Source organism: Mustela nigripes, chromosome 9, assembly GCF_022355385.1.
Source record: "Mustela nigripes isolate SB6536 chromosome 9, MUSNIG.SB6536, whole genome shotgun sequence".
NCBI lineage: Eukaryota > Metazoa > Chordata > Mammalia > Carnivora > Mustelidae > Mustela > Mustela nigripes.
Window position 1 is genome coordinate 62,722,384 of NC_081565.1, and position 25,673 is coordinate 62,748,056.

The 25,673-nt window shown below is 40.5% G+C and overlaps 1 protein-coding gene across 4 annotated transcripts; it reads left to right on the top strand.

Annotated features, from left to right (window-relative positions):
• The first annotated feature begins 17,934 nt into the window (after nucleotides 1-17,934).
• CTSV (cathepsin V) lies at nucleotides 17,935-23,147 on the top strand. 4 transcript variants are annotated; one of them, XM_059411690.1, is made up of 8 exons: nucleotides 17,935-18,022; nucleotides 19,183-19,319; nucleotides 19,613-19,735; nucleotides 19,827-19,973; nucleotides 20,133-20,357; nucleotides 21,040-21,205; nucleotides 21,868-21,985; nucleotides 22,748-23,147. In XM_059411690.1, exons 2-8 carry the CDS (start codon nucleotides 19,194-19,196, stop codon nucleotides 22,848-22,850), a joined length of 1,008 nt encoding a protein of 335 aa, XP_059267673.1. In that variant the 5' UTR covers nucleotides 17,935-18,022; nucleotides 19,183-19,193; the 3' UTR covers nucleotides 22,851-23,147. The 4 variants fall into 4 exon arrangements, with proteins under 4 accessions (XP_059267673.1, XP_059267671.1, XP_059267670.1 ...); XM_059411688.1 differs by having other exon boundaries at nucleotides 17,953-18,191; XM_059411687.1 differs by having other exon boundaries at nucleotides 17,953-18,179.
• Nucleotides 23,148-25,673: the final 2,526 nt, after the last annotated feature.

Here is a 25,673-nt window from a genome sequence, read left to right on the forward strand (position 1 = left end):
TGGGAGCTTCCTGGAAGAATGTCATAGATGTGCCAACCAGGAGTGTGCGTGGGGAGGGTGGGTTATAGGGTGTCAACCTGTAGTTTGTCCTTAGCTAATCTTCTGCTCCCTCATCACCTGAGTGGGTCACGTTGTTAAGTGCCAAGTTTGGCAAATGCTGAGTACCTGAGCGCATTTGGTGTGTGAAGCACTTGAGGCTCAGTGGTTAAGTGACAGACTCTTGACTTTGGCTCAGGTATAATCTCAAGGTTGTGAGACTGAGCCCCATGTCGACTCCACACTGGGTGCGGAGCCTGCTTAAGATTCTCTCTCCCTCTTCCTCTGGCCCTCCTCTATTTCTCACCATCTGGAAAAAACAAAAAACAAAACAAAACAAACAAAAAACAACCTCTTATATAACACCAAAGACATAATCCATGTTTAAGAAAGTATTTAATAAGCTGGAATTCATTATAATTAAAAATGTCTCGTCTACAAAAGACACTGTCAAGAGAATAAGAAGACAAGCCACAGACTGGGAGAAAATATTTGTAAAACACATACCTGATAGAGGATTGTTTTCCAAAATTTTACAATGAACTTGAAAAACCAACAACTCAATTTAAAAATGGGCCAAAGACCTTAACAGGCACCTCTCCAAAGAAGATACACAGATGGCAAGTAAACATATGAAAATATGCTCCACATTATATGTTATTAGGGAAATGCAAATCAAAGACACAATGAGATACCACTACACATCTTTTAGAATGGCCAAAATCCAGAATACTAATACCATAAAATTCTGGATCAACAGGAACTCTCATTCATGGCTAATGTCACCTGCTAGACCTCTGTGGCTTCCAGTCAGCGAATGGGAGAAGAATTAGGCACAAACAAGTCAGCTGCAAGAGATTGGGAGCAGGGGACAACAGTGGAAAAGACTGCTGCCCCCAACTACTGCACAGTCTCACTTTTATTAGATAGAAACAATAGCAAAAGATTCGATGAAGGTCAAACATTAGTCACAAGTCTTGTGGACAAACAAGGAGGAGGATAAAGTTTATAGTTAACCAAGCACAAAGGACTCATCTAACTAACAACGGGCACTTCTGGGAAGAGAAAGGAGCGACAATGGAAAAGGGAAGCAGGCGGTATTTCATTCCACCCTGAAGCTGACCCGACGTTCCTGTCTGCTCGGCTTCTGTGAAAGGCAGCGTTCTGCCCTGAGTGAGCTGGGCATCCCCAGCTGCCCAGCTTCAGGGTCGTATATCGCCCTTCTCCCCAAAGACCTGTTGTCAGTAAATGTTTTTCTTAAGGCCATATCTAAATGTGCTTGGTAACTAGTAAAATCCTCCAGGGGTTATAGTTTAAGTAATACATTGTTCCTGAGGGGCAGTAACAGACCTCAACACCTGACTTTACTGCCCACCTTCTGTTACTCACTGAAGCTTGTCCCACAAGAGCTTTCCTTAAGCTCTTCTTTCCAGTTTAATCTCTTAACTCTGGCAGATGTAAAGTGAAACTGCCCCCTTGAGTTGTAGCGACTCCCTGAAATGACCTCCAGGCAGCCTAGACCATCCAAACCAGTTTGAATTAAACCCCAACTCAAAACTGTACAGATGGATGAAGGAGTGACCTCTAGCATGACTGACAACTACCTTTACCTCATTATAAAACTAAAATCTCCACCCAAGAAGGAGCACAAACCTCATTTACATAACATACATTGTGTTGTATATGCATGTTTCCTCAAGGCACATGTGTGGCCTTATGCCCACTAATACATATGATGACAAGACTTTCCTATCTAAATATTCATCCTAACCCTAAATAAAAGGAAGCCATTCACCCTTGCCTGGGAAGTCATTGTTTTGGAAGCCATTCCCTGTGATCTCCTTACCTGCTACAGATAAAGTTTTCTTCCAGTGACAACTCAACCTGGTGCAGTTTCCGACTTGCCAAGGGGTAAACTCATTATTTTGGCTACACTGCTAGGAATGCAAAGTATTACAACCACTTTGAAAAAGATTTTGACAGTTTCTGATAAAACTAAATATATTCTGGATGCCTGGGTGGCTTGGTTGGTTGAGCAACTGCCTTGGGCTCAGGTCATGATCCTGGAGTCCCAGAATTGAGTCCCACGTCAGGCTGCCTGCTCCACAGGGAGTCTGCTTCTCCCTCTGACCTCCCCTCTCATGCTCTCTCTCACTGTCTCTCTCTCAAATAAAATAAAATTTAAAAACTAAATATATTCTTACCATACAATCTGGCAATTGAGCTATTTAGTATTTAAACAATAATTTGAAAACATGTCCACACAGAAACCTGCACATAGATATTTATGGCAGTTTTATTCATTATTGCCAAAACTTGGAAGCAACCAAGATGTTATTTAGTAAGCAATGAATAAATTGTGGTACATCCAGACAATAGAATATTTAGCAGTAAAAAGAAATGAGCTATCAAGCCATGGAAGACATGGAGAACTTTTAGTTCATATTACTAAGTGAAAGAAACCAATATGAAAAGGTTCATAAGTGTATGAACCCAACTATATAACATTCTGGAAAAGACAAAATTATGGAGACAGTAAAAAGATTAGTGGTTGCCAGGGGTATAAGGAGGAATGAATAGGTGAAGCAAGAGGATTTTTAAAACAGTAAAACGGTTCTGAATAATACAATGGTAGATATATGTCATTATACTTTTTTCAAGACCCATAGAATATACAATACCAGGAATGAACCCTAATATAAACTATAAACTTTGGATGACAATGATGTGCCAATGTAGGTACACATGGATTATAGCAAATATACCACACTGGTGCAGGAGTTTGATAGTGGGAAAGGTTTGCATGTGTGATGGTGGGGTTTATATGGGAACTCTCTATACCTTTTACCTTCTGCTTAATTTTGTTGTAGACATAAAACTGCTCTAAAAAAATATTTATATATATATATGTGTATATATATATATATGGACACCTGAGTGACTCAGTTGGCTAAGCATCTGTTCAGGTCATGATCCTATGGTCCTGGGATTGAGCTCTGCATTGGGCTCCCTGCTCAGCAGGGAGTCTGCTTCTCCCTCTCTGTCTGTCCTCCCCCACTCATAAGCTCTCTCCCTCTCTCTCTCCTCCTCTCTTGCTCTCATTTGCTGTCTCTCTTTCTCAAATAAATAAACAAAATCATTTTTAAAAAACTAAAATCATATATATGTGTGTGTGTAAATATGTATATAGATATAGATAAAAGTTCTACTCTCTTCAGGGATGCCTAGGTTTTTCAGTCAGTTAAGCATCCAACTGTTGATTTCAGGTCAGGTCATGATTCCAGGGTCTTGGGATCAAGCCTGCACCACACTCAGTGGGGAGTCTGCTTGAGGATACTCTCCTCCCTCTGCTCTTCCTTCCCTCTCATGCTCTCCCTTTTTCTCTCTCAAAAATAAATAAATCTTTAAAAAATAGTTTTTAAAAGTCCTACTCTCTTCAAAAATGCCTTTTGGGCTCTGCGTGGAAATAATAACACTGACAGGCAAAATAAGTTGTGTTTCTCTGAGGTATGAAACACTACCTGTTTGGTGACAACATTACATAACTGCTGTACCCAGCCTCTTCCACCAAATGATTCACCGGTTTCATGGAGTCATTTGTCAACATCATTATCTTGGTCACTACCAATTAGAGTTTGTAGAGCATCCACACAGAGATGGCACTGTACTTGGTGCTTGACAGAGTACAAGGAAGACAAAGAGTACAACTTATAAAGTAAACTATTAGAATATGAAACATAACACAAACATACCTACAAGACCAAGCCTACCAGGATCATACATGGTAGAATAAACTCATTGAAACTGAGCTTCACAATGATTATTTGTGTTGCATCAGAGGATGAAGCAGATGGTTTTTCCACATGAAAGATCCTGAGAAAGGTTCCCAGTTTCCCTGGAGATCACAAAATCAGACTAAGTTTTGGAATGGCTTTTGCTGTCCATTAATCTGAAATCTCCAGGATCCTTTTACAGCGCTCTTTGCCTGTGAGTGACCACCAAGTCTCTAAAGATTTGGAGAATTTGAAGATTCCAAAGAAGATTCAGGAAGTTAAGTCATGGGAATTTCAAAGAGTTCTATTAAAAAAACAAAAAACCCTGGAACAAAAACACATTTGAAATTATCAGAGGAGAACTGTTATACAAATGATTTCACTTACTAGCTTTAATTAGAGACTTGAGATGGGACTATTTTTTACCACTGTTATCATTCTGACCACTGTTATCATTCTGATTTCAAATTATTCCCTGCTGCATTCTATCTTCTTCCATTCTATCTTGTACTAGATAGAGGCAGAATTAAAAAAAAAAAAAAAAACTGAACAAAAAAGTCCACTAGTGTCTGTCTGAGAAGCTCACTCAAAGCTTTCTAGGAAATTAAAATAGGGTAGCCCCAGTTGATAAGCAGGTTGTATGCCCTTAATGGGTGTCCAATGGGCTGTTTGGAAAATAAGATGTATTTTCCCCAGGGACTGAGCTCTTGGTGGTCAGGTAGAGACTGGTACAGGACAGCCTACTGAAAGCAGTGTCACATGATATCACCTAACCCACCTCCATGGGTTACAAGATCTCCCTGGGAAGCCAGGCACACATCCATCCAGCACAGTTGATCAAGGCTTGCCCTTTGAGCTGACTAGTATGGGGCAGTAGGAGATATGGGCCTGGCACCCCAACTGACAGTGCAGCCTGTGAAAGGGGAGACACTGGGATGGCATCTGGTAGCCTCTGGGGCTGGAGTGACCTTGCCTCTCCCAGTAGTTTTCCCATCACCCTTTGCTTCTCCAGGCCCACAGACATGCACAGGGTTCCCTTTTCACTAAGGATTTGGAAGTGGTCACTTCAGAGAATGCCCTGGCTTGTGGAGGTTTCCTGAGTTTTTACGGCAAATAATGAGGCAGAATGAGATGAAGGTGACAGTTCCTCCCTTGCCCCTTGGTGCATCCTAGTTCACAGGTCAACAAGGAGGCTTAGCTACATATTCGAGCAAATCCAGGCTTTGGCTATGAAGGGTCTCTGGTTCCAGGGCTGGGAGCACAGACTCAAAGACAATGAGTGGGGCCAGGCCTATACCTCTGCCACTGGGAAACCACCCCCGACATGGGTGCCAAGGAACAGAGGTAGAAGCAGGTGTTCTTTCCTCTCCTTTCCCTCCCAAGGCCCCACCTTCTTATTGGGCACTATGAGACCAGCATGTGTACCTCTTCAGCAAGCTGGCAGATGGAAAGGAGAAAGCACCTCCAAGGGGCAGAGTGAGAGAGAATGGCAACATGTATGGCCATCAGTTTCAAGTGGGCCATTTGGTAGAAGACACTCAAGCAGCTTTAGAAAAAAATAAAGGCAACTTCCATATCATTCACTGACTTTAAAAATGTACTTCTATAAACTTATAATGAAAAGATCAATGACCCAACAGAAAATGGGCAAAGGACATAAACAGTCTATTTTAGAAAAAATAAGCAATATGAAATTATAACAAAATGCACTAATAATCAAAGATCTGAATCTCAGAAGTGTTATGCTAAGTGGAAGAACCCAGACACAAAAGAATACAGACTGTATGATCCATTTCTGTGAAACTCCAATAAAAGCAAAGCTATAGTGTCAGAAAGCAGTGATTGCCAAGTGCAGGGCTTGGGAGAGGGGATGGACGGCAAGGGGCAGGAAGGGAACTTTGTAGAGCGATGTGGTAGTGACACTACTGGATTCATTTGTTAAAACTTGTCTCCTTAAAATTGACAAATTTCATTGTTTGTAAATGATACCTAAAAGCCGACGATAAAATGATTTTAAAGCTTACTTGTGTAAAAAGCAAATATTTAAATAATTTTAGACTTTTTAGCCTAAAAAAAGTCTTTAGAGACCATCTGGTGTAACTTCTTCCTTTTATGTCAAAGAAGTAAGGAAATGGAGGTCCACAGAGAGATAATATCAGTTATTCAAAATTATATTGCCCGCTAGTGGTAGGACCACAACCCAGCACCCAGTCTTTTCAGATTTCTTTTTGTTCTGTCATCCTCCCCAGCACATTTAAACAGCAAATGTACCATGTCATCACACATCTCACAAGCATCATAAAATACTTTTCAGCTACATAGTAGTTTTAATTCTTAACACACCCCCATGGTGTTCAACCAGAGAGGCAGAACCAGTAAGAGGTATATATAGTAAGAGATTTACTGTGAGGAATTAGTTCATGCAATTGTGGGACCAGCTAGGCAAGTCCAAAATCTGTAGGGCAGGCCATGAAGAGAAACCTGCTAGAACTCTCCAGCACAACTAAGCCTATAGATGAGATTTCTTTTTACTCAAGAAGGATTCAGCTCTGCTCTTAAGATCTTCCAACTGATTACCTATCATGCCCACCCAGGCTATCTGGGGTAATTTCCTTTATTTAAAGTCAACTGATCTGGACTTTTATCAGCACAGCCAACACCTAGATTAGTGTTCAATTGAATAACTAGGGATTATAGCCTACCCAGATTGGCACATAAAACTGACCATTACATCCAAGTAATAAAGATGATACTACCTCTTCCATTTTTCCACTAAGGGAATGGATGCACAGAGTACTTAAATCATTTACCTAAGGGCACACAGCCATCTAACACTTGGTTTTTCAATTGTAAAATGGTTACCAATTCTTACTTCATATGATTTTTGAGAGGAATAACCAAATTAAATCCATTCTGTGTACATAAAGTCTCTGGCACATTGGGTTCTCAATGTTGTAAAACAGCAGTCAGATCAAATTTTGCTTATAAATGAGATGGTTTACAAATTCTGAGGAAATGGACATTTTCATTTTCTATAGGTGGGAATATACATTGGAATAACTTTCTTCAGTAAGTAGTTCCGTTTTCAGAAGTTAGTTTTATAATATTTGCACACACTCATAAAAACATATGTATAAGGGGCACCTGGCTGGCTCAGTTGGTTAAGCATCTGCCTCTTGATTTCAGCTCAGGTCATGATCTCAGGGTTGTAAGATCAAGTCCCATGTCAGCTCTGTGCTGGGCATGGAGCCTGCTTGAGATTCTCTCTCCCTCTCTCTCTGTCCCTCCCCCATATCTACCTCTCTCTCTCTCTCTCTCTCTTCCCCTCTCTAAAAGAAAAAAAAAAGATAGATGTGCAAAAATACTCATTGCAGTAGTGTTTGTAAATGAAAAATAAATCTAAATGTTCATCCTTAAGAGAAAAGGAAAGTATTAAAGTCATTATGGTATGGGTGAATACCAGAATGCTCTATATACTGTCATCGAAAGATACCTATGCTATAGTAATAAGCCTAAAATAGAAGAGTTTATATATTTGATGTTATTTATGATCTTAGACATTTTGCCAGTTCCTTTGGTGGTGGGCTGGGGATGGATTTCATGCCAATTCTGCTAAGATGAATATTTTGCTTCCTGAGAAAAAACTCTAAGGTAGTGATGTTTTGGTTAAAACTTCGAAGTTTGCTCCACATGCCTCCAACTGTTCTCTCAGACTGGAATACCAATCCTTGTTTTCTCTGTGAATGCAGGAGGACCTGCAAAGGTTAATAATGAGGTCACCATAGGAACACTTTGGGCAGAGAGGTAGATAGGCTCAATGGCACAATGAGGTGACTCCTTGAAAATAGAGGCCAGACACCAGGTCTCAACAGAATGAGCTAGTGCTGAACCAGGTGACTGATAACAGGTCCTAGAATTTGGGCAGAAATACCCAAATCCACCAGGCACATTTGATCTATGATGAATACGATGCAGCCTTGGTTGGAATGTCTTTTATTTCATGCCATTCAGGACTTCTGCTTTTCTTGATGAAATCTGGAGATGAGGATGCTGTAATTTCTTAGGCTCCCCCTGACAGGGGGATGGGATGCTACATGGAAACCTCACTTTCAAATGACAAACTGCCAAGATTTCCAGGTCAATGACAAATAAAGAAAGCACAAGTCCAAAGGTATTATCCAGAGGTAATTGATTCATACCTACTGCTTCATTGGATGTAAGCTTCCCCAGTGCAGGGAGTGCATCAGTGGTTGCTCCTCTTTGATTCCTCAGCACAGGACCTGACATAAAGGGACTCAGTAAGGATTCATAGAATGAATGCATGGCAAAACATCATTTCCTGAATTCAGTTGATGAGGTAGCAGAAGGCAAGCTGAGGACAAAGCTCAAGCTGACACCCCACAACCCACTCCCCCACTCCCAGTTGGGATATGTGTGACATTCCTCAGGAATCCCTGGCTGCCCTAAAGCTAAGCGAAGGAGAAACAAATGGTTAACTTTATAGAGATTATAGTCTTGTAGGACTTGAATCTCTCTCAGTGTTCAAATGTCTTAGTGATTTATAAGAAAATAAGCATTCTCATCAATAATTTAACTTCCCAAAGGAATGTAGGTAAAATTAAATGTCCTTTTAATCTGCAGCCCACTGACAAATACTTGAGGCAGTCCGAGTATAATGGTCCTCCAGAAAGCGCCCAACTGGGTTTTTTTTTAAGATTTTATTTATTTATTTATTTATTTATTTATTTATTTATTTGAGAGAGAGTACACACGCACAGCAGAGGGAAAAGCAGGCTCCCCACTGAGGAAGGAGTCCAATGTGGGTCTCAATTCAGGACTCTGAAATCATGACCTGAGCCAAAGGCAGCGGCTTAACTGACTGAGCCACCCAGGTATCCTCCCAACTGTCTTAAAGTTAATATATTTTGCCTTAGGGAAAAACAACCTTAACCTGACAAGGCTCCAGTGTATTATAAGTCCATTTTAACACATGAAAGTTCTTTGAAAACTTCCCTTTTCCTTATCTCCCCCAGCTCCCAAGTATGTAATCAGTCACCCCTCACAAACCACTTTGGCACAGCAGCTTTCTGTCCAGGGTCCTGTCCCCGTGCCTTAATAAGATGACCATTTTGCACCAAAGGTGTCTCAAGATTTCTTTTTTGGTTGTCAGCTCTCAACCGCACCCCACCAAGCCTCACCTACATTCCAATACTACATCACAGACATTGTACTCTCATTATCCTGAGCCCCTGTCCTTCCCTAACGCCTTATACAGAGTCCCCAGAAGGAACAGAGTGCAGGTCATTTGCAAAGGAAGAAATGGAGAGGACACCCAGTCCCACACACCTGGCTAGAGAGCTGGTGGTAAGGGCAAGGGCCAGTCTTTCATGTCAGTCTTGGCTCAGGCCTGGAGCTCTCAGCCAGGGCTGTGAAAATTAAGCTGAACTCCTCAAGACCCTTGTCTTATACCTACCACTTTTCCTCAGATGGAATGGAAGCATATTTTACTGTTCTATCACTGTTCTTAGAGGATTTCAAATGCATTCATCAGTCCAAGTGAATCCCTAAAGGGGAGAACTTCCTAAGACAATAAGGTAAAAAATTTAAAGAAATCTGGCAGAGGACAATCTGCAATGCGAAGAATGGAAGCTCCCATGGTTTTAGGTTATTGAGAACTTTCCCCTGAATCAAGTTATCCACTCCTTTAATGCTTTACAGTAGGATTCTAGATATGTAAGAATGGTCAAAGCCATAAGCATGGTCAGTACACACTTATCTCAATGCCAACAATTTTTGCTGCGATGTTAGTGTGCCTTTGGGTTGAATTATTTTGCAATAATTCACTGTGCCATTGAGTCTCTCTACCTCTCTGCCCAAAGTATTCCTGTCGTGACCTCATTATTAACCTTTGCAGGTCCTCCTGTGTTCACAGAAAAAACAAGGATTGGTATTCCAGTCTGATAGAACAGTCGGAGGCATGTGGTGCAAACTTTTGTATATTTCTCAATAATTTTTGGTTGAATTTTCAAGGGACAAATTCTATAAATGGCTGCATATAACATTCACGTTATCTCATTTTATTTTTAATACAACCTTAAGAGGTCATTAGTATTACCCACATTTTATAATGTGTGAAACCAGGGCTTGGTTTCACAAATTATTTGTGCAAAGTTTATGCCTACTGAAGATGAGATTGGAGTGATCTACATTCCAAAGACAGGGCAATCAGGTGGTAAACTGGGTTCAGAAGTACTGAAAATTGTTGTTTATTGGTCTGTCATTTTTCCATTGACTGTTTTAATGCAGATATGGTTGTAACATTGAAAGATTTTAAAATAGAAGCTTTGTGATATTCTGTAATTTCAGTATTCAAAGTTTAGTATTTACAGCAGACATCCTTATTTATTAGTTCTCTCTTCTACCTACCTACCAAAATAATAAACAAACAAAAAAATCATTAATGGTTTTTCATCACTTCTTCAATCCAAAAAGGTAAAACAGAAATGAAATTCAGATAAGTACCCAATTTTTTCCCTTTCACAAATTAAGCAAAACTTCCAAATCATCTGTCTTTATTTATTTATTTTTAAAGATTTTATTTATTTATTTATCAGAGAAAGAGAAAGCATAATCAGCAGGAGAAGCAGGCTTCCCACTGAGTCAATGTGGGACTTGATCCCAGGACACCAATATCATGACTGCGGCTGAAGGCAGATGCCCAACCGAGCCACTGAGTGTCCCTAAATCATCTGTTTTTATGATGGCAAACTCCCATTGTGCTTACAGAAAGCTTTCTTCTTTGTGCTCAGCAGGGGGAAATACAACAATATTACACCAAATGACTTAATTATGGTAGTATTCTTGGAAATCGCTGGATTAAACACTTGATTAATATGAGTCCTATCTCAATGCTCATTTTTACCATTTCTCTCATGCACCTTCAACTATTTCTTTTTCTCCTCAATGAACCACTAGGGTTCACCATGAAGTAGAACAGCAGAAAAGGGTCTCCACTCCCTGGGATCAGGAAAGCAATAGTAGCCACTTGGTTTACCATCCCAAGAGGCCACACACAGGGACTATTTGCACTGCCCTGGTGAACTCCAGCAGAGTTATAGTATCCACAAGCACCCTAAGGACTGGTCTGTTCAGGACTTAAGAGACACTTGATGGCTAGTTTCTCTGTTAGGGATCTCTAAGCTGCCTGTGGCATTTCTAAGCATCTTAAGGACAGTGAGAAGGTTCTAGGATTTCTGTATCCTGGGAGCCAGAGAAGTTTCCCAAGTATACCTGAGACCCACTGAGCTCTGGGCCAAGTGCAGGGTCTTCATGGAGTTTAATCAAATTGGCAGTGATTCCTCTCTTGGCCCAATAATTGCCATTTTGCAGTGATATTTACATTTTCAGTGATATCTATCATATTCTGGGGAACCTCAGTACTATAAAACAAAGTCTTTGTCCCTCAAGACACTTTAGTTGGGGAGATAAGACATGTAACTTAGTTTTGCTTGTTGTCCTGATACACTTTTCTCATGTCATTCAAATGATTTTTTTACTTCCATTTCCCTCTTTGAATTTAAGGGAAAACTCTTCTTTACTACTTCCCAAATTCTTTCTATCAAATTCCACTTATTTTCCACAGAGTCATGCAAACCATCACTGGATACCATCAGTGAGCATTGCATGTCAATAACTTCTACATTGAGCTCATGGAAATTTATAAACTGGGAAAGTGTTTGCAGGGGGTAGGGCACTATGCAGAGGGATGTGTAGATTTAGAAGACACACATGCCATTTCCACAGTGTAGATGCTAATTAGCTTTGGAATTGCCACCTTGTGTGATCTTGCTCCCTGGATGAGAAACCTGGGATGATAGGAAGGAAACACTCAGGCAAGACAACCAGACTCCAAGCCTTACTAATTCAGTGTGTAGTGCGGCTACACACTGGGGGGAGCTGGTAATTCTGCAATGGGCCTGATTTATCTCCTAGAATAAAAGAACATCATCTGAGCATAGGATTCTGTTAATAATAAAATGTATTTAAAAGGAGTAGTTGTTGGGACCCGTGAGTGGCTCAGCGGGTTAAAGCCTCTGCTTCCGTTCAGATCATGATCTCAGGGTACTGGGATGGAGCCCCGCATAGGACTATCTGCTCCTCAGGGAGCCTGCTCTCCGCACCCTGCCCCCCCCCCCCCCCCACCCCCCCCCCCCCCCCCCCCCCCCCGCTTCTCTGCGTACTTATGACCTCTGTCTATAAAAAAAAAAAAAAAAACTTAAAAAAAAAAAAAAAAAAAAAAGTAGTTGTTTCTTCCTTGGATCAGAACTGGCTATTCTATACTGAACTCTTACATGCTATTTCATCGGACCATTCATGAAGACCAGTGATCTTGAATAAAATTCAGATTCTTTATGTTTTTTAAGATTGTATTTATTTATTTGAGAGAGAGAGAGAGCCCGCGCATGTGCATGAGCAGGGTGAAGGGCAGAGGGAGAAGCAGAGTCCCCACTGAGCAGACAGCCTGATGTGGGACTCCATTCCTGGACTTCATGATCATGACCTGAGCTGATGACAAAGGCTGACCCGACTGATCCACCCAGGCACCCCAGATTCCTTATTCACAGGGTGAGTTAGTTCTCAAAAATAAAAGCTGGGTTCTTCGGTGGACACTATGAATTTGAGGATAAAGTTTTAGACATACTCAAAACTGCAGTTACAGGTCTGCTTTGAGGACAATGAAACCAAGGTAAGAAGGCAGCAACTACTGGGTGGTGGGTGGTGGATAACAACAGGCAAGGGCAGAGAGGGAACACAGGACAAAAGAGAAAACAAAGGTAAACCACCCGTGTGGTGTCAGTAACTCAGCAAAATTACCAAAGCTTCTATTTAAAATATTTCCCTGGTTTTGGTGTTCAAGGAATTATATAGCAAATTGGAGATGTTTGATTGCACAGGTTTATTTCCTTTTCATGGTCTCAAATTTTTTAAGAAGAATGCTTTTTGTCAATGTGTGTTTCTAGAATTAGCAAATGAGTGAACCTCACTTTTTAAATACCTGAGCTTCTCAAAACTATTAATCACTGAAGCACTGTCATCAGAGACAGGCTTAAAATCTGACAATGAATTGAACACAGCTAAGGTAACAGAGCTTTTGTTTTTGAGAAATGATTAAGCAAGGAAACAGCCAGGAGGCACAGGACAAAACATCTTCCTGGAAGCTGGTTGGGCAGGAAGATGTGGAGGCCCAGCCCAGTGAGGGCAGCAATGCCTTCTGCATGGCTCACCTGTCTTCCTCTCCTTTCAGCCTGATGCCAGGTAAACCTACACTGAAGTCCAAGTGTAGAGCCTGGCCCTAGGGAGCTTTGACACTTTATCTCACCATGGCCTCTATGCTTATTTTCCACTTCTCCTATTGCCCCCTGGCACCCAGAACCCAGTTTGCCAAGTAAGTGATGGGGGCTAGGGCTGAGGAAAGAGGGCAAAGTCCCCTAAAGCCAGCTTCCTTCCCTTTTCTAAACTCTGCTGTCCTGAAGTACATTTAAATTCTCTCTTTACTCTAGAGAAGAACCTGAATCACCTTTCATTTTTGTATACCCCATGCTGTGACCATCTATAAAATGGGGTATGTGGTCATCTATAAAATGGGGTAAACAATAGCACCCCTGTACTAGGGCAGTGATTCTCAAAGTGGGTCCTCTGACCAGTAGAACCAGCATTGCTTGGGAATTTGTTAGAGAAGCAAATTCTCAAACCCCTGCCAGACCCACTGTATCAGAAACTGATTCAGAAACCCACGGAGGTCAGCAATCAGTTTTCCCAAGCCCCCAGGGAATTCAGATGCTCACTCAAGTTTGAGAACCACTGCCATAGAGTTGTTGTGAAGAATAAATGACAGATGGGGTGCCTGGGTGGCTCAGAGGGTTGGGCCTCTGCCTTCGGCTCAGGTCATGGTCTCGGAGTCCTGGGATCGAGCCCTGCGTGGGGCTCTCTGCTCGGCGGGGAGCCTGCTTCCTTCTCTCTCTCTCTCTCTCTCTCTCTCTCTCTGCCTGCCTCTCTGCCTACTTGTGATCTCTGTCTGTCAAATAAATAAATGGAATCTTAAAAAAAAAAAAAAAGAATAAATGACAGAGCAGCTAGAACATGCTCAGAATGGTGCCTGGCACCCAGTGTTATTTAGCTGTTGCTATCTTCATTTGGTCGATATCATCATTATCATCCTCACAATTATCATCATTACAGTTATCTTTTCTAATAATACTTTAGTTTCCAGGAGTAACTGGTACTCTCCTGTGGAGATGCTTTTCCTGTGGAATAAACCCCTGGCACATGTATGTGCAAGCTGACTCTTAGTAGCACAAATGATATTACCATAATGATTCAGGGTACCATGGGGGGAAAATTTAAGAACCTACATTTGTAAAGAGAGACTTTATTAACAGGAACAGTTGCCATAGGGAGATGCTCAATGCCCAAACCAGAAATGTCTTCAGGAAGGGATGAGTGAACAATGCTTTCACATGCAGAGATCCTGGAATAGATGGCTGTGGAAAGAGTAAGGGGAGTGGGGAGGAATGAGTAATAAAAGCGGCTGTGTGGGAGTCTTGAAACTTAAAAAACTGTGTCAAACATTGCACTAACAGAAGAGTCAAGGCAGGAAGCATCTGTAGTAAGAGACATGAGCAAATGTACAGAGTGGGAAGTTCACACAGTTTAGAGCATAGCTGTCCTAGTCAAGCCAGTCTATATTAAACACAAAGTTGATCAGCCTTGTCAAGAAACTAGTTTTTATTTATGTCATGTTGCAGTTGACTAAATAATGGCCCCCAAAGATAGCAGATCTTAATCCTTGAAACCTGTAAAGGGTACTTTACCATGGCAAAGATTTTTCAAATGTGATTAAGGATTTTGAGAGGGAAAGATATCCTGGATTACCTGGATAGGCTGTAAATGCAATCACAAGGGTTCTTGTAAGAGGGAGGTAGAGGGAAATTTGACAGAGACAAAAGAGGAGAAGGCAGTGGGTAGAAGAAGAATCAATGAAACAAGATGGAATTGGGAGGGAGACAAACCATAAGTGACTCTTAATCTCACAAAACAAACTGAGGGTTGCTGGGGGAGGGGGGTTGGTAGAAGGGGGTGGGATTATGGACATTGGGGAGGGTATGTGCTTTGGTGAGTGCTGTGAAGTGTGTAAACCTGGTGATTCACAGACCTGTACCCCTGGCGATAAAAATATATGTTTATAAAAAATAAAAAAATCTAAAAAAAAAAAGAGGAGAAGCCAATATGACAACAGAGGCAGAGATGGGGTTATGTGCCACAGGCCAAGGAGTGGCTAAAGCCACCAGAAGTTGGAAAAGAACAGGTTCTGCCCTAGAGCTCCAGGGGGAGCACAGTCCTGTAACAAACTGATTTGCAAGTTAGGTGATGCCACTTTGTACTTCTGCCCTCCATAACTGTGAGAGTACAAATTCCTGTTGTTTTCAGCCACCAACTTCATGGAAATGTGTTATAGCACCATTAGAAACTGATACATCTTGTTTCATGAAACAACTGTTTTTTTATTTTCAGATTTAAGGAAGAGATCCTCTGGCAACCAAAGGAGAGTTTGTGGATTATCTTCTTGGTGGTGGGGAAAATCCCACAAGGTCAGCTCTTTTGTTACCTACTATATCAAGATGCTTTGCCATAATCTCATTTAAATAATATTGGTCATAGCTGTACTCATATGCTGTAAAATCAAGATTATTGTAGTTAATCTCAGATTTTAAAATGGAAAGACTGAGCTTCAGTGAAGCTATTAGTGAAGTTACATGTAGAATGTGTCAGGAAAGGACAGTGAGCACAAAGTAAAAGTTTAACTAATTCTTGTTAATTGATTTACTTAAGGAATTGCTATTTAACTGTATAGGAAAAACAAGGTTACAGAAGCTCAAAAAAATTATTTCATAAGTGGCTTCATATGAACATCTATCATAAACAGGCTCTTTTTCATGAAATTATAAATTATAGTAAATCATTCTACAAATGGACAGTTGTTGGGACAATGTTTTTAAGAATAAGTCTTGGCTCATTGAATTTAAACAAATTTGAGCAGTTGTTATATTGGGGAGAGGTGTTAAGTGGCCCCAGGGTCTTGAATAACATTAAGTTGGATTGTTTAAAATTTCCGGAGATAAAGTAAAAAATTACATCCTGTTTTACTGGTGAGCCAAAGAAATCTAGACATGCACATAAGAATATATTTTCACAAAGACAGCATTTTAAATAGGAATTGGGAAATTCTAACTTGCTGAATTTATCAAAGGCAGAGAGAGCTAAGTCTTGGTCGCTTGACTAAAATGAGACTATTTTAATATTAGCACCCATATAAGTTGTTTTGCAAAGGAATAGCAACAGAATAAGAAGAAAAGGAGCACAATGGTTAGTAATACACATTTCTATAATGCATTATTTAACAGATTATGTATAAGTATATATTACGAGTTGGAGCAATAATATCTTCCACTCTCTTGCTTAAATGGCTTTCTCCTATAATTCTCCTGAACTTAGATATTTCTTGATTTAATTTTAGGTTTTGAGCGTAACTGCAATAGAGGCCATTTCACCCTCCATTGATTTTGTATCACATTCCAGCACGCAAAGATGATGCCATTCTTTGGAGCAGCACCTGCCAGGCAGCCTTCCGCCAGACTATTGCCTAAAGTGCAGGCATTCACAGGGTAGCAGGTTTTTCCACCCTGTGCAATCTTAAAGAGCTGTGACCCCAGGGCAACTGTAAAACCCACACGTGCTAGAATAATTTAGATTTCTTGTGATTGACTGAGTTAACAAACAATGGCCAGACTTTACATGACAAAGAACTCTAACCCACAAAAGAAACCTCTCAAGCAACTGTCTCCAACTGTCTCTTGCTGAATGGCTATCAGTTTCTCTCTACCTCCTCTTCCAAAGCAGGACAAACCAGAGAAATCCAAATATTTTCCCCAAACCAATCACATAAACGAGATTCCATTTCTAGTTATTTCTCCTCCAGCTTCCCCATGACAACAGCCTCTTACAGAAGCTTCTCTTTTTTCATAATTAAAGTTTTCTTCACTCAGGCTGTTTTTGAATGGTCTCCTTTTTGTATTATGTGGGTGGTCTTCATTCATTTCCACATGTATTGACCACCATGATTACTTTTTTTTTTTTTTTAAGATAAAACAAAAAACCAAAGGCCAGCCATATGCAATACACTTCTGTAACCACCTGAGAACTTTGGATCCTTAGCTGTGTTTGAGATGAAAAGGACTCTACTTTTAAAGGCCATAAAATGAAATTTGTAGTTATTGCTGACTTTTAAAAATATTTGTCTAATTTTGCTTCTACAGACTTAACTTAATTTTAACTAACTACAAATTGGCATGCACTATGACTCCATTTCTGTAAAAAGAAAAACATATATATAAAGATATGCTTAGAAAAGAGGAAGGAGAGGATAGGGGTGTTCATTTTCTAAAACATACTTTCTACAGTGAGTGTTTCTTATGCAATTAAAAAAAGAAAATTTTAGAAACATTTCTGAATTAATTTCCTTAAATCTCCACATACAGTTGACCCTCGAACAACACAGGTTTGAAATGTGGATGGGGTGTTCATTTTCTAAAACATATTTTCTACAATGGGTGTTTCTTATGCAATTAAAAAAATAAAATTTTAGAAACACTTCTGAATTAATTTCCTTAAATCTTTACATACAGTTGACCCTTGAACAACACAGGTTTGAAATGTGGAATTCAGTTACATCCATAGTTCTTTTGATAAATACCCTAGAATACTGTACCTGTATTTTTTCTTCATTTCGATTTATTGTAACATTTTCTTTTTTCTAGCTTACTATAAGAATACAATATATAATACATACAACGTACAATGTATGCTTCCCTCCTCCGCAACACCCCCGCGCCCACCAAAGCACGTCCCAGCTGCCCTGGGACAAGTTGAGACCCAGCCCAGTCACGCGCTGGGAGTCCCACGCATGGAGGCCCTGCCCCACAGGCCAGCGCAGCCAATCGCCGCGCGGGCAGGCGGTAAGGGCGGGCCGAGCGGACAGAAATCCAGAGACCTTAAAGGCTGAGTCAGAAGCGACTGCGTCAGAATCCCAAGCCTCGGCGATCTGGAAGGGCTGCGTGCGTCTGTGAAGTGCGCCGGCGCGGCTGTGGACGCCGTAGGTCAGCGTCTCAGTGTGGAGACCCACTGCGTAGGGGACAGGGACTAAAGGAGGGGGGTCCACCCCGGGGCTCGGACGAGGGGCGCGTGCGACCCGCGTAAATAAGAACATCTGCGTCCCTGGAGGTGAGGCGGCTGAGTCGACGCTGCTTGGATCCTGTAAGCCTTGAGGTGGGAAGTCGGGGGAGGACGGTTTGGGGAACGCAGGGAGGTGCCGAGACCACTGGGAGGCCCTGGGCTGTGCAGGAATCGGTCGGCCTCTGGGCCGTGGCTGGCGCAGGTCCGATAGCTGGGCCGCGGCGGGACCCGGCCTGGCTAAGGAGTTAACGTGGCAGCGTGACTTACGCACTGTCTGCGGGGCCCGGCACTCCTTGCAGGGCCGTGCATCAACATCCTTTGGAAGCTGAGAGCGACGAGCCCGAAGGAGAGCCCACGGCCCGCCCCGGCCCCGCCTTTCGCGCCGCTCTTGGCCCCGCCTGGGACAGTGCTCTGATCCCTGGCAGAGCCTTGGCCAGGTCGGGGTCGGGAACTGGGGGCTTGGGACTTCTTTGTGCCTCGTGACCACGTCCTCGATTTGGGGGAGTGAATGGGAGTGTTGGCGGCAGAGGTCAAATGTGGGGACTGCGCACTCCTGCCCAACTTCTTGGGAAGGTCTTTCAGAAAGTTTTCAGTGCAAGAACTGGCGGTTCGAAGATCAGTCTCACGACGTGCTGTACATTAGTCTAAAAGAAAAGTGTGAAGTGGCTACCTAAGTCTTGGGGGTTCCCTGCCCTTACTTGAGATCAGGTGTCCTGATAAATAAGATTTCCTGGGTCACCTCGGTATTTTCAGTAAATAACTCGGACCAACAGCTTCTTAGTTGCTCTAAGATTCTGAGACCCCTATCAAAATCTAAATTGTCACAGCGCTGTTACAGTGAAGTCAGTTTCAATTCCTACAGCACTTGTCAGCCTGTTTTTCAGTTGATGGCTGAATCATACCTCCACTGTTTTAAGTCCTTGGCCTGTTTTTCTCCACCCACATCCATAACCTTCTTCACAGACCTGTAAATATTTGGGAAGATGATTTAAGCATTTTTACTCCACAGCATCTCAGGACAAAATAGGATGGCTTTTTAAAAAGGATCCATCTCATTGATTATTTACTTCATTCTCTTTACTAGGTTTTTGAAACATGAATACTTCACTCTTCCTGACTGCCCTTTGCTTGGGAATAGCCTCAGCAGCTCCAGAACTCGACCAAAGCTTAGATTCACAGTGGTACCAGTGGAAGGCAACGCACAGAAGATTATATGGCATGGTTGGTAACATGAAACTGTCCAGAGGGACCACGAGAGAAAGGCCCTCCTTGCTGGGCGTTTAGGTGGAGAGTAGCATCCAGAAATCAGCTTTTACCAAGGCAGTACCTTAATGGCACCCATTTTTGAGTATAATACGGGCATAATTCCTGTTGTATGGTTGTTGGAGAACAGCTCCAGCAGAAATATAAAGCCATCCCTAGCTATGGTTTTTCTCCCGATCTGTCTGCAAATCCAGTTGGTGAGCGGCTCGGTTTTAAGTAGAAATAAAGGTATATTACATATTTGCCTCTAGAATGAAGAAGGTTGGAGGAGAGCAGTGTGGGAGAAGAATATGAAAATGATTGAACTGCATAATCGGGAATACAGCCAAGGGAAACATGGCTTCACGATGGCAATGAATGCCTTCGGTGACATGGTGAGTGTAGCTTGGATTGCTGAACTTTTTGTGCTTCCTCTTTGTACTTTAGCAGAATAACCTCATTTTTTCAACATTTTACTTACTTAAGACCAATGAAGAATTCAGGCAGGTGATGAATGGCTTTCGAAACCAGAAACACAGGAAAGGGAAAGTGTTCCAAGAACCTCTCTTTGCTGAGATCCCCAAATCTGTGGATTGGACTCAGAAAGGCTATGTAACTCCTGTGAAGAATCAGGTACGATAATAGTAGGTCTCCTTCTAAGAGTAAAGCCAAAAGGAATTAGTGTCCTAGCTTTGGTAGACTGGAGTGACATCAGTTTGCTTTTTTGTTTTAAGAATATTTAGGTATATGGGCTATTGTTGTCTTGTAAACTGATAACTTTTTTATTTTCAGGGTCAGTGTGGTTCTTGTTGGGCTTTTAGTGCAACTGGTGCTCTTGAAGGACAGATGTTCCGGAAAACTGGTAAACTTGTGTCACTGAGTGAGCAGAACCTGGTGGACTGCTCTCGGTCTCAAGGCAATCAGGGCTGCAATGGTGGCCTGATGGATTTTGCCTTCCAATATATTAAGGACAATGGAGGCCTGGACTCAGAGGAATCTTATCCGTATCTTGCAAGGGTAAATGGAGTTCTTTATCTTGTTATTCCAGCCCTCCTCTTGAAAGTTGTATTAAACATTTTCAAAGATAACAGGCATTTTATTCAGCATTCACATTTTAGACGTAAACTGACAGAAAACGGCCACTATAAATTATCAGCTTTTGGACAGGTTCTCTGAATAGATGGTTAGTGTATAGCTCTTCTTATTTCTGTGTAACTTGGAGACTTTATTTACCATTCTAGACATAATCTCCATAGTGTAAGATTTCTTATGGACAAGTAGACTTGGGTTTTCACTGAAAAAAACATACTGCTGATTTTCACTTTCAAATCAGCCAGTACTGTTTTGCTGTTGACTTACAACAAAGTTGACTTGGACATCATTAAGCTGCAAACTATGGGACCGGGAAGGGAAACAAACCATAAGACTCTTAATCTCAGGAAACAGAGGGTTGCTGGGGGGTGGAAGGGGAGGGATAGGGTGGCTGACTTATGGACATTGGGGAGGGTATGTGCTATGGTGAGTGCAGTAAATTGTGTAAGACTGATGATACACAGACCTGTACTCCTGAAGCAAATATTACATTATATGTTAATGAAATTTAAAAAAAAAAAAAAACTGCAAACTGCTGAGTCCTGAGGTCCTAGAACTCATGATCAGCTCCTAGTGATCAACTTTCTTTCCCCTTTACCTTTAATAGGACACAGATAGCTGTAACTACAAGCCTGAGTATTCTGTTGCCAATGACACTGGCTTCGTGGACATCCCTCAACGAGAGAGGGCCCTTATGAAGGCAGTGGCAACTGTAGGACCCATCTCTGTTGCTATTGATGCAGGACATCAGTCGTTCCAGTTCTATAAATCAGGTAGGTGTTGATATTTTTACTATTGAAAATTAGGCAGGCAAAATTGGAAAACACTGCAGTTGACTTTTTGGTTTGGAGTCCTGCTTTCCAAGACTGTAGAATTTTGAGTGTGCATTTAATAATAGTGATGTTTCCATTTGACATACTTTAGGCATGAGAGAGACATGAGACTCTCCTTAAATATTTTTAAATGGCTATGTAATTCCATAAATACAAATAATTGACATAACTACTGTCCAATTGTTGGACCTTTTTTTTTTTTTTTAAGTGTTTACTTAGAACTGTAAAGAACCCTGTACCTCAAGTGTTAACTTTGTCTTGTGCTACTTCCTTTTAGGAGTAGAAAGGATTATGCTAAATAATAGGAGTGGCTAAATCCCCTTAGTCTTGGTAACTAGATCTTACTTTTAGAAATCTTTGTATTTTTTCAAGTAGAAGATATCTTGGATTTAGTTTAATTTTGATTCCTAGTGAGTTGAGTTCGACTTTTCTTTTTTTATGAGCCTTAACAATTTTTTGGTAAATATTTAAACATTAGTTTGGAATTTGTTTATAACATTTAATTGAATTTTGAGATGTCTTTCTTAACTGGTAGATAGGGTGAGTTACTGTCATGTGTCACTTGGAGCTTCTTACCCTGACATTGAATTTTATTCTCCTAGGCATTTATTTTGATCCAGATTGCAGCAGCAAAGATCTGGATCATGGTGTACTGGTGGTTGGCTATGGCTTTGAAGGAACAGATTCAAATAACAATAAATTTTGGATTGTCAAGAACAGGTAAAAAACTCCAAATGTTATATATATTAAATTGAAAAGCACATGCTTGTTTGGAATCAGTATTTGATTTCAAGTCCAAAAAAGTTCAACTTTGAAATCCCACAAGTCTTTCCCCCACTTAAGTGTGAACATGCTGATACTTTTATAAAAGTAAAAGGTGCTGATGTTTGATTACAAGATTTTGTAGCAAGAGTGTTGGAAATACAATGTATTTGTAACATTACATTTCTAAATTCTAAATTTTTTTTTTACTCAAATAGGGCCCCAAGAGTTTCAGATAAAGTATGTTGCACCTATAGAGTTAAGGGCTGGTTTCCTTTTTCTATGTCAGTTTTTCAGCAAGATACACTGAGCACAAATAACTGCTGACTCTTTAAGTTGGAAAGATTTTCCAAGAGTCCAGTGGGCTCTGTGCATTGTTCCTGTTATCATTTGGGGTCCTGCCATTTTATGCTGCTTTACAACTCCAAGGCTTGAGATTTGTCAGGATCAGTTTTCACCACTAAAATTCTTGAACTGAGATGAGTTCTAAGATAGCATGTAGAAATAGACTAGCATGTTGGAATTGTACCTCTGTCTCAGTTTCCTATCTTTAAATGTTAAGGATTCATGGGAATTAGCATGCTTACTACTGTATGTAACAGTAATTAGAATAGTGCCTGATAAGTGGAAAGTTCTATTTTAATTATTAACTATTATTATTAATGAAGTTAATGTGTACTTGATTCTTTGTATAAAACAGAAAATGTGCTCTTCTTTCAGTTGGGGTCCAGAATGGGGCTGTAATGGCTACGTAAAAATGGCCAAAGACCAGAACAACCACTGTGGAATTGCCACAGCAGCCAGCTATCCCACTGTGAGCTGATGGACCGGGAGATTAGAGGACTTGAAGACAGCGTATCTGGGGGAATTTTATCTTAAAACTGATCAAACCCTTATTGTATAAGATAAGACACTACTTGAATCTGTTGAGGATCCAAGTTGTGATTTGAATTCTGTGACATTTTTATAAGGGTAAAACATTACCACTACTTTACTTACTGTTATAAATAGCTTTATAATGTTGAAGTCTCATTACTTAATTCTAAAACTTTTGGATTTTCATTTTTTCAAAGAATATATAAAACTTCACCTTTTAAAATAAAATTTAATTCAGTATGTAGAGGTGGAACTTCTCTGTTTTCCATTTACTTTTTGTGTAGTCGGGAGATATTACTGGGTTATAAAGACATAACTGAATATGCTGTGGTACATTAGGAGGACACTGGGTGGCCCTCAGGATCTTAAAAATACACAGATTTTGTGTCAGCTGCCCATTGGCTCTGTTGACCCAATCCTTGAATCTGGCAAAATATGACAGTCTGGAAGGACAAAGGTAAATTGTTTCAATAAAGTTTTAATAGTTTAACAATTCACGCTTTAGAATAGTGAATAGTTATGTAGGATCTTAGGTTTTAGATACTAGAAAAGGAGACCAACTTGATTCAAGATGCTTAAAACTTAATAAGGTTATGGGATAAAACAAATCTTAGAGCCAGTTACTGAAGCAATCTCTTTAAATTGGTGGTGAAGACCATGTCACTAGTTTGCAGATGAATGAGGATAGATTCTGGATTACCAAATCTGTTTTGTCTTGGTCTGCCAAGATGGCTTTCCAAATAACTTGTCTAGGAAAAGCATTATTTGTTACCCTGTGTTAGCAAAAGTAAATTTAATGGCTGTGATGAACCAAGTCTCAGATGCTTGGTAAGAACTGGAAGAACGTGTTAAAAGAGCCACAAGAGATGAACATGAGCTACAAAAATAGGTCCCCCCAGCTTGGGAAGATGGAGGAGTGATCACTAGGCCAAACTTGGACTTAGCTGCCTAATCTCTGAATTAAAAGTCAACTTAGAACAAAACAGCCTGATCATATGGTTGTATACAGGCAGTAAGTACAAATAAAACAATATTTTTGTATACTGAAACGATGGAACAAATATGCCAACTTTGGGTGGATTATAAATGATCATTTTCTTGACCTGTAAAAAACTTTTAACTTTTTTAGTAGGGGAGAAATGTAAAAAGTATATATACATTCTGCAAGCTAAAGAAACATGTATATATGCATTCAAAAATTTCATCCTTCTCATCAAATAAGAAAATACAGTGAATAAACTGGTGAAATATTTAATCTAGCCTTAATCTATTATGAAGAGAATGAGAGATGGAGGACAGCTAGACACCTTTTATCCCAAAACCTTCAATAGCCTTTGTCCATTGGCCATTTTTGAGAAAATTAAATTTACCACACAAGTTTTCTCTGAGAAAGGGATTCCTTCATCTTGCAACAGGAGGTAACTCAGAATGCTGTCCTGAATCCTGAAACAACTCAAGACTCTAAGGAAATCTCAGGGTGCTCAACTGAAGGAAAGTGTGATGGCATTTTCTTTAAAAAAGTTCCAAGTCTGTCAAAGCACTCAGACGTCTAAACTATTTGATGTTTTTGTAACTTCCAAAAACCTTTTTAAGTTTGTGAAAAGTACCAAACCACATCTCTCATCTGAAAGAATTTCAAAGGAGCCAATAGACTTGAAATATAGAGAGCTGAAAACAAGTTTTATCACTATAAAAATCTAATCTGAATTTACTTGTCCAAATGGTTCCTTATCCTAGTTAAAGGAAATAAGGAAAGGTGAGAAAATTTGGCAAATTATGAAGGAGGAATTGGCTTATGTGGTTTTGTAGCTATGACTTGGGCATGTTGTTAGGGGAGGAAAAGTGCTCAGAGTATAGAAGTGCCCTCCCCCAGCCCCCACTGTGTTTCACTTTACATGGCTTCAGGCAACAGCAGTGCTGAAGCAAAAGACCCTTTGGCAGATGAGCAGAGGGTCAGTAACCTAATGCTGTATCGCAATGCCTGTCCTTCAACTTAATCACGTAGGCACTCTTATCCTACATCAAAAGAAGGGTGAGTATAATAAGATTTTGAGAGACCATATTCACATAACTTCATTATATTTTTAAAGATTTATTCATTTTGAAAGAGTGGAAGGAGGAGCAAAGAGAATCTTCAAGCAGACTCCCCAATGGAGCTTGGAGCCCAACTTGGGGCTTGATCTCTGAACCCATGAGATCACGACCTGAGCCAAAACCAGCGTCAGACAACCAACTGAGCCGCTCAGGCTCCCCTATAGTATAGTATTATAACCATCTATTTTAGTGTTGATCCTGTCCTGTACCTTATTTATAAATTAAATTTTATCATACTACATGTATATATAGGAAAAAAACAGTATAGTTGACCTTTGAATAATGTGGGGTTTAGGGGTACCAACCCTACCCCCCACCTTATACAGTTGAAATTCTGTATAACTTGATTCCCCAAAAGCTTAACAGCCTGCTGTTGACCAGAAACTACCAATAACAACACCTTTTGTGTATTATACATAATCTGTACTTTTATAATAAGAATGTTAAGTCATAAGGAAAACATACTAATGTAAAAGAATTCACATGTAAGTGGGCCTACACATATGAGATAAGCTATATGCTTAAACCATTGGTACCACACTTGTATATAACTTACTTTAAATAAAATCTTGAGATAAGAGTCTATGTAAACTCATGTGGAAGCATATTGGAGGGGTGTTGGAATGGCTTGGCTGGGTGGCTGATCTCAGGGTCCCCACAGCAGGAAATGTGCTTG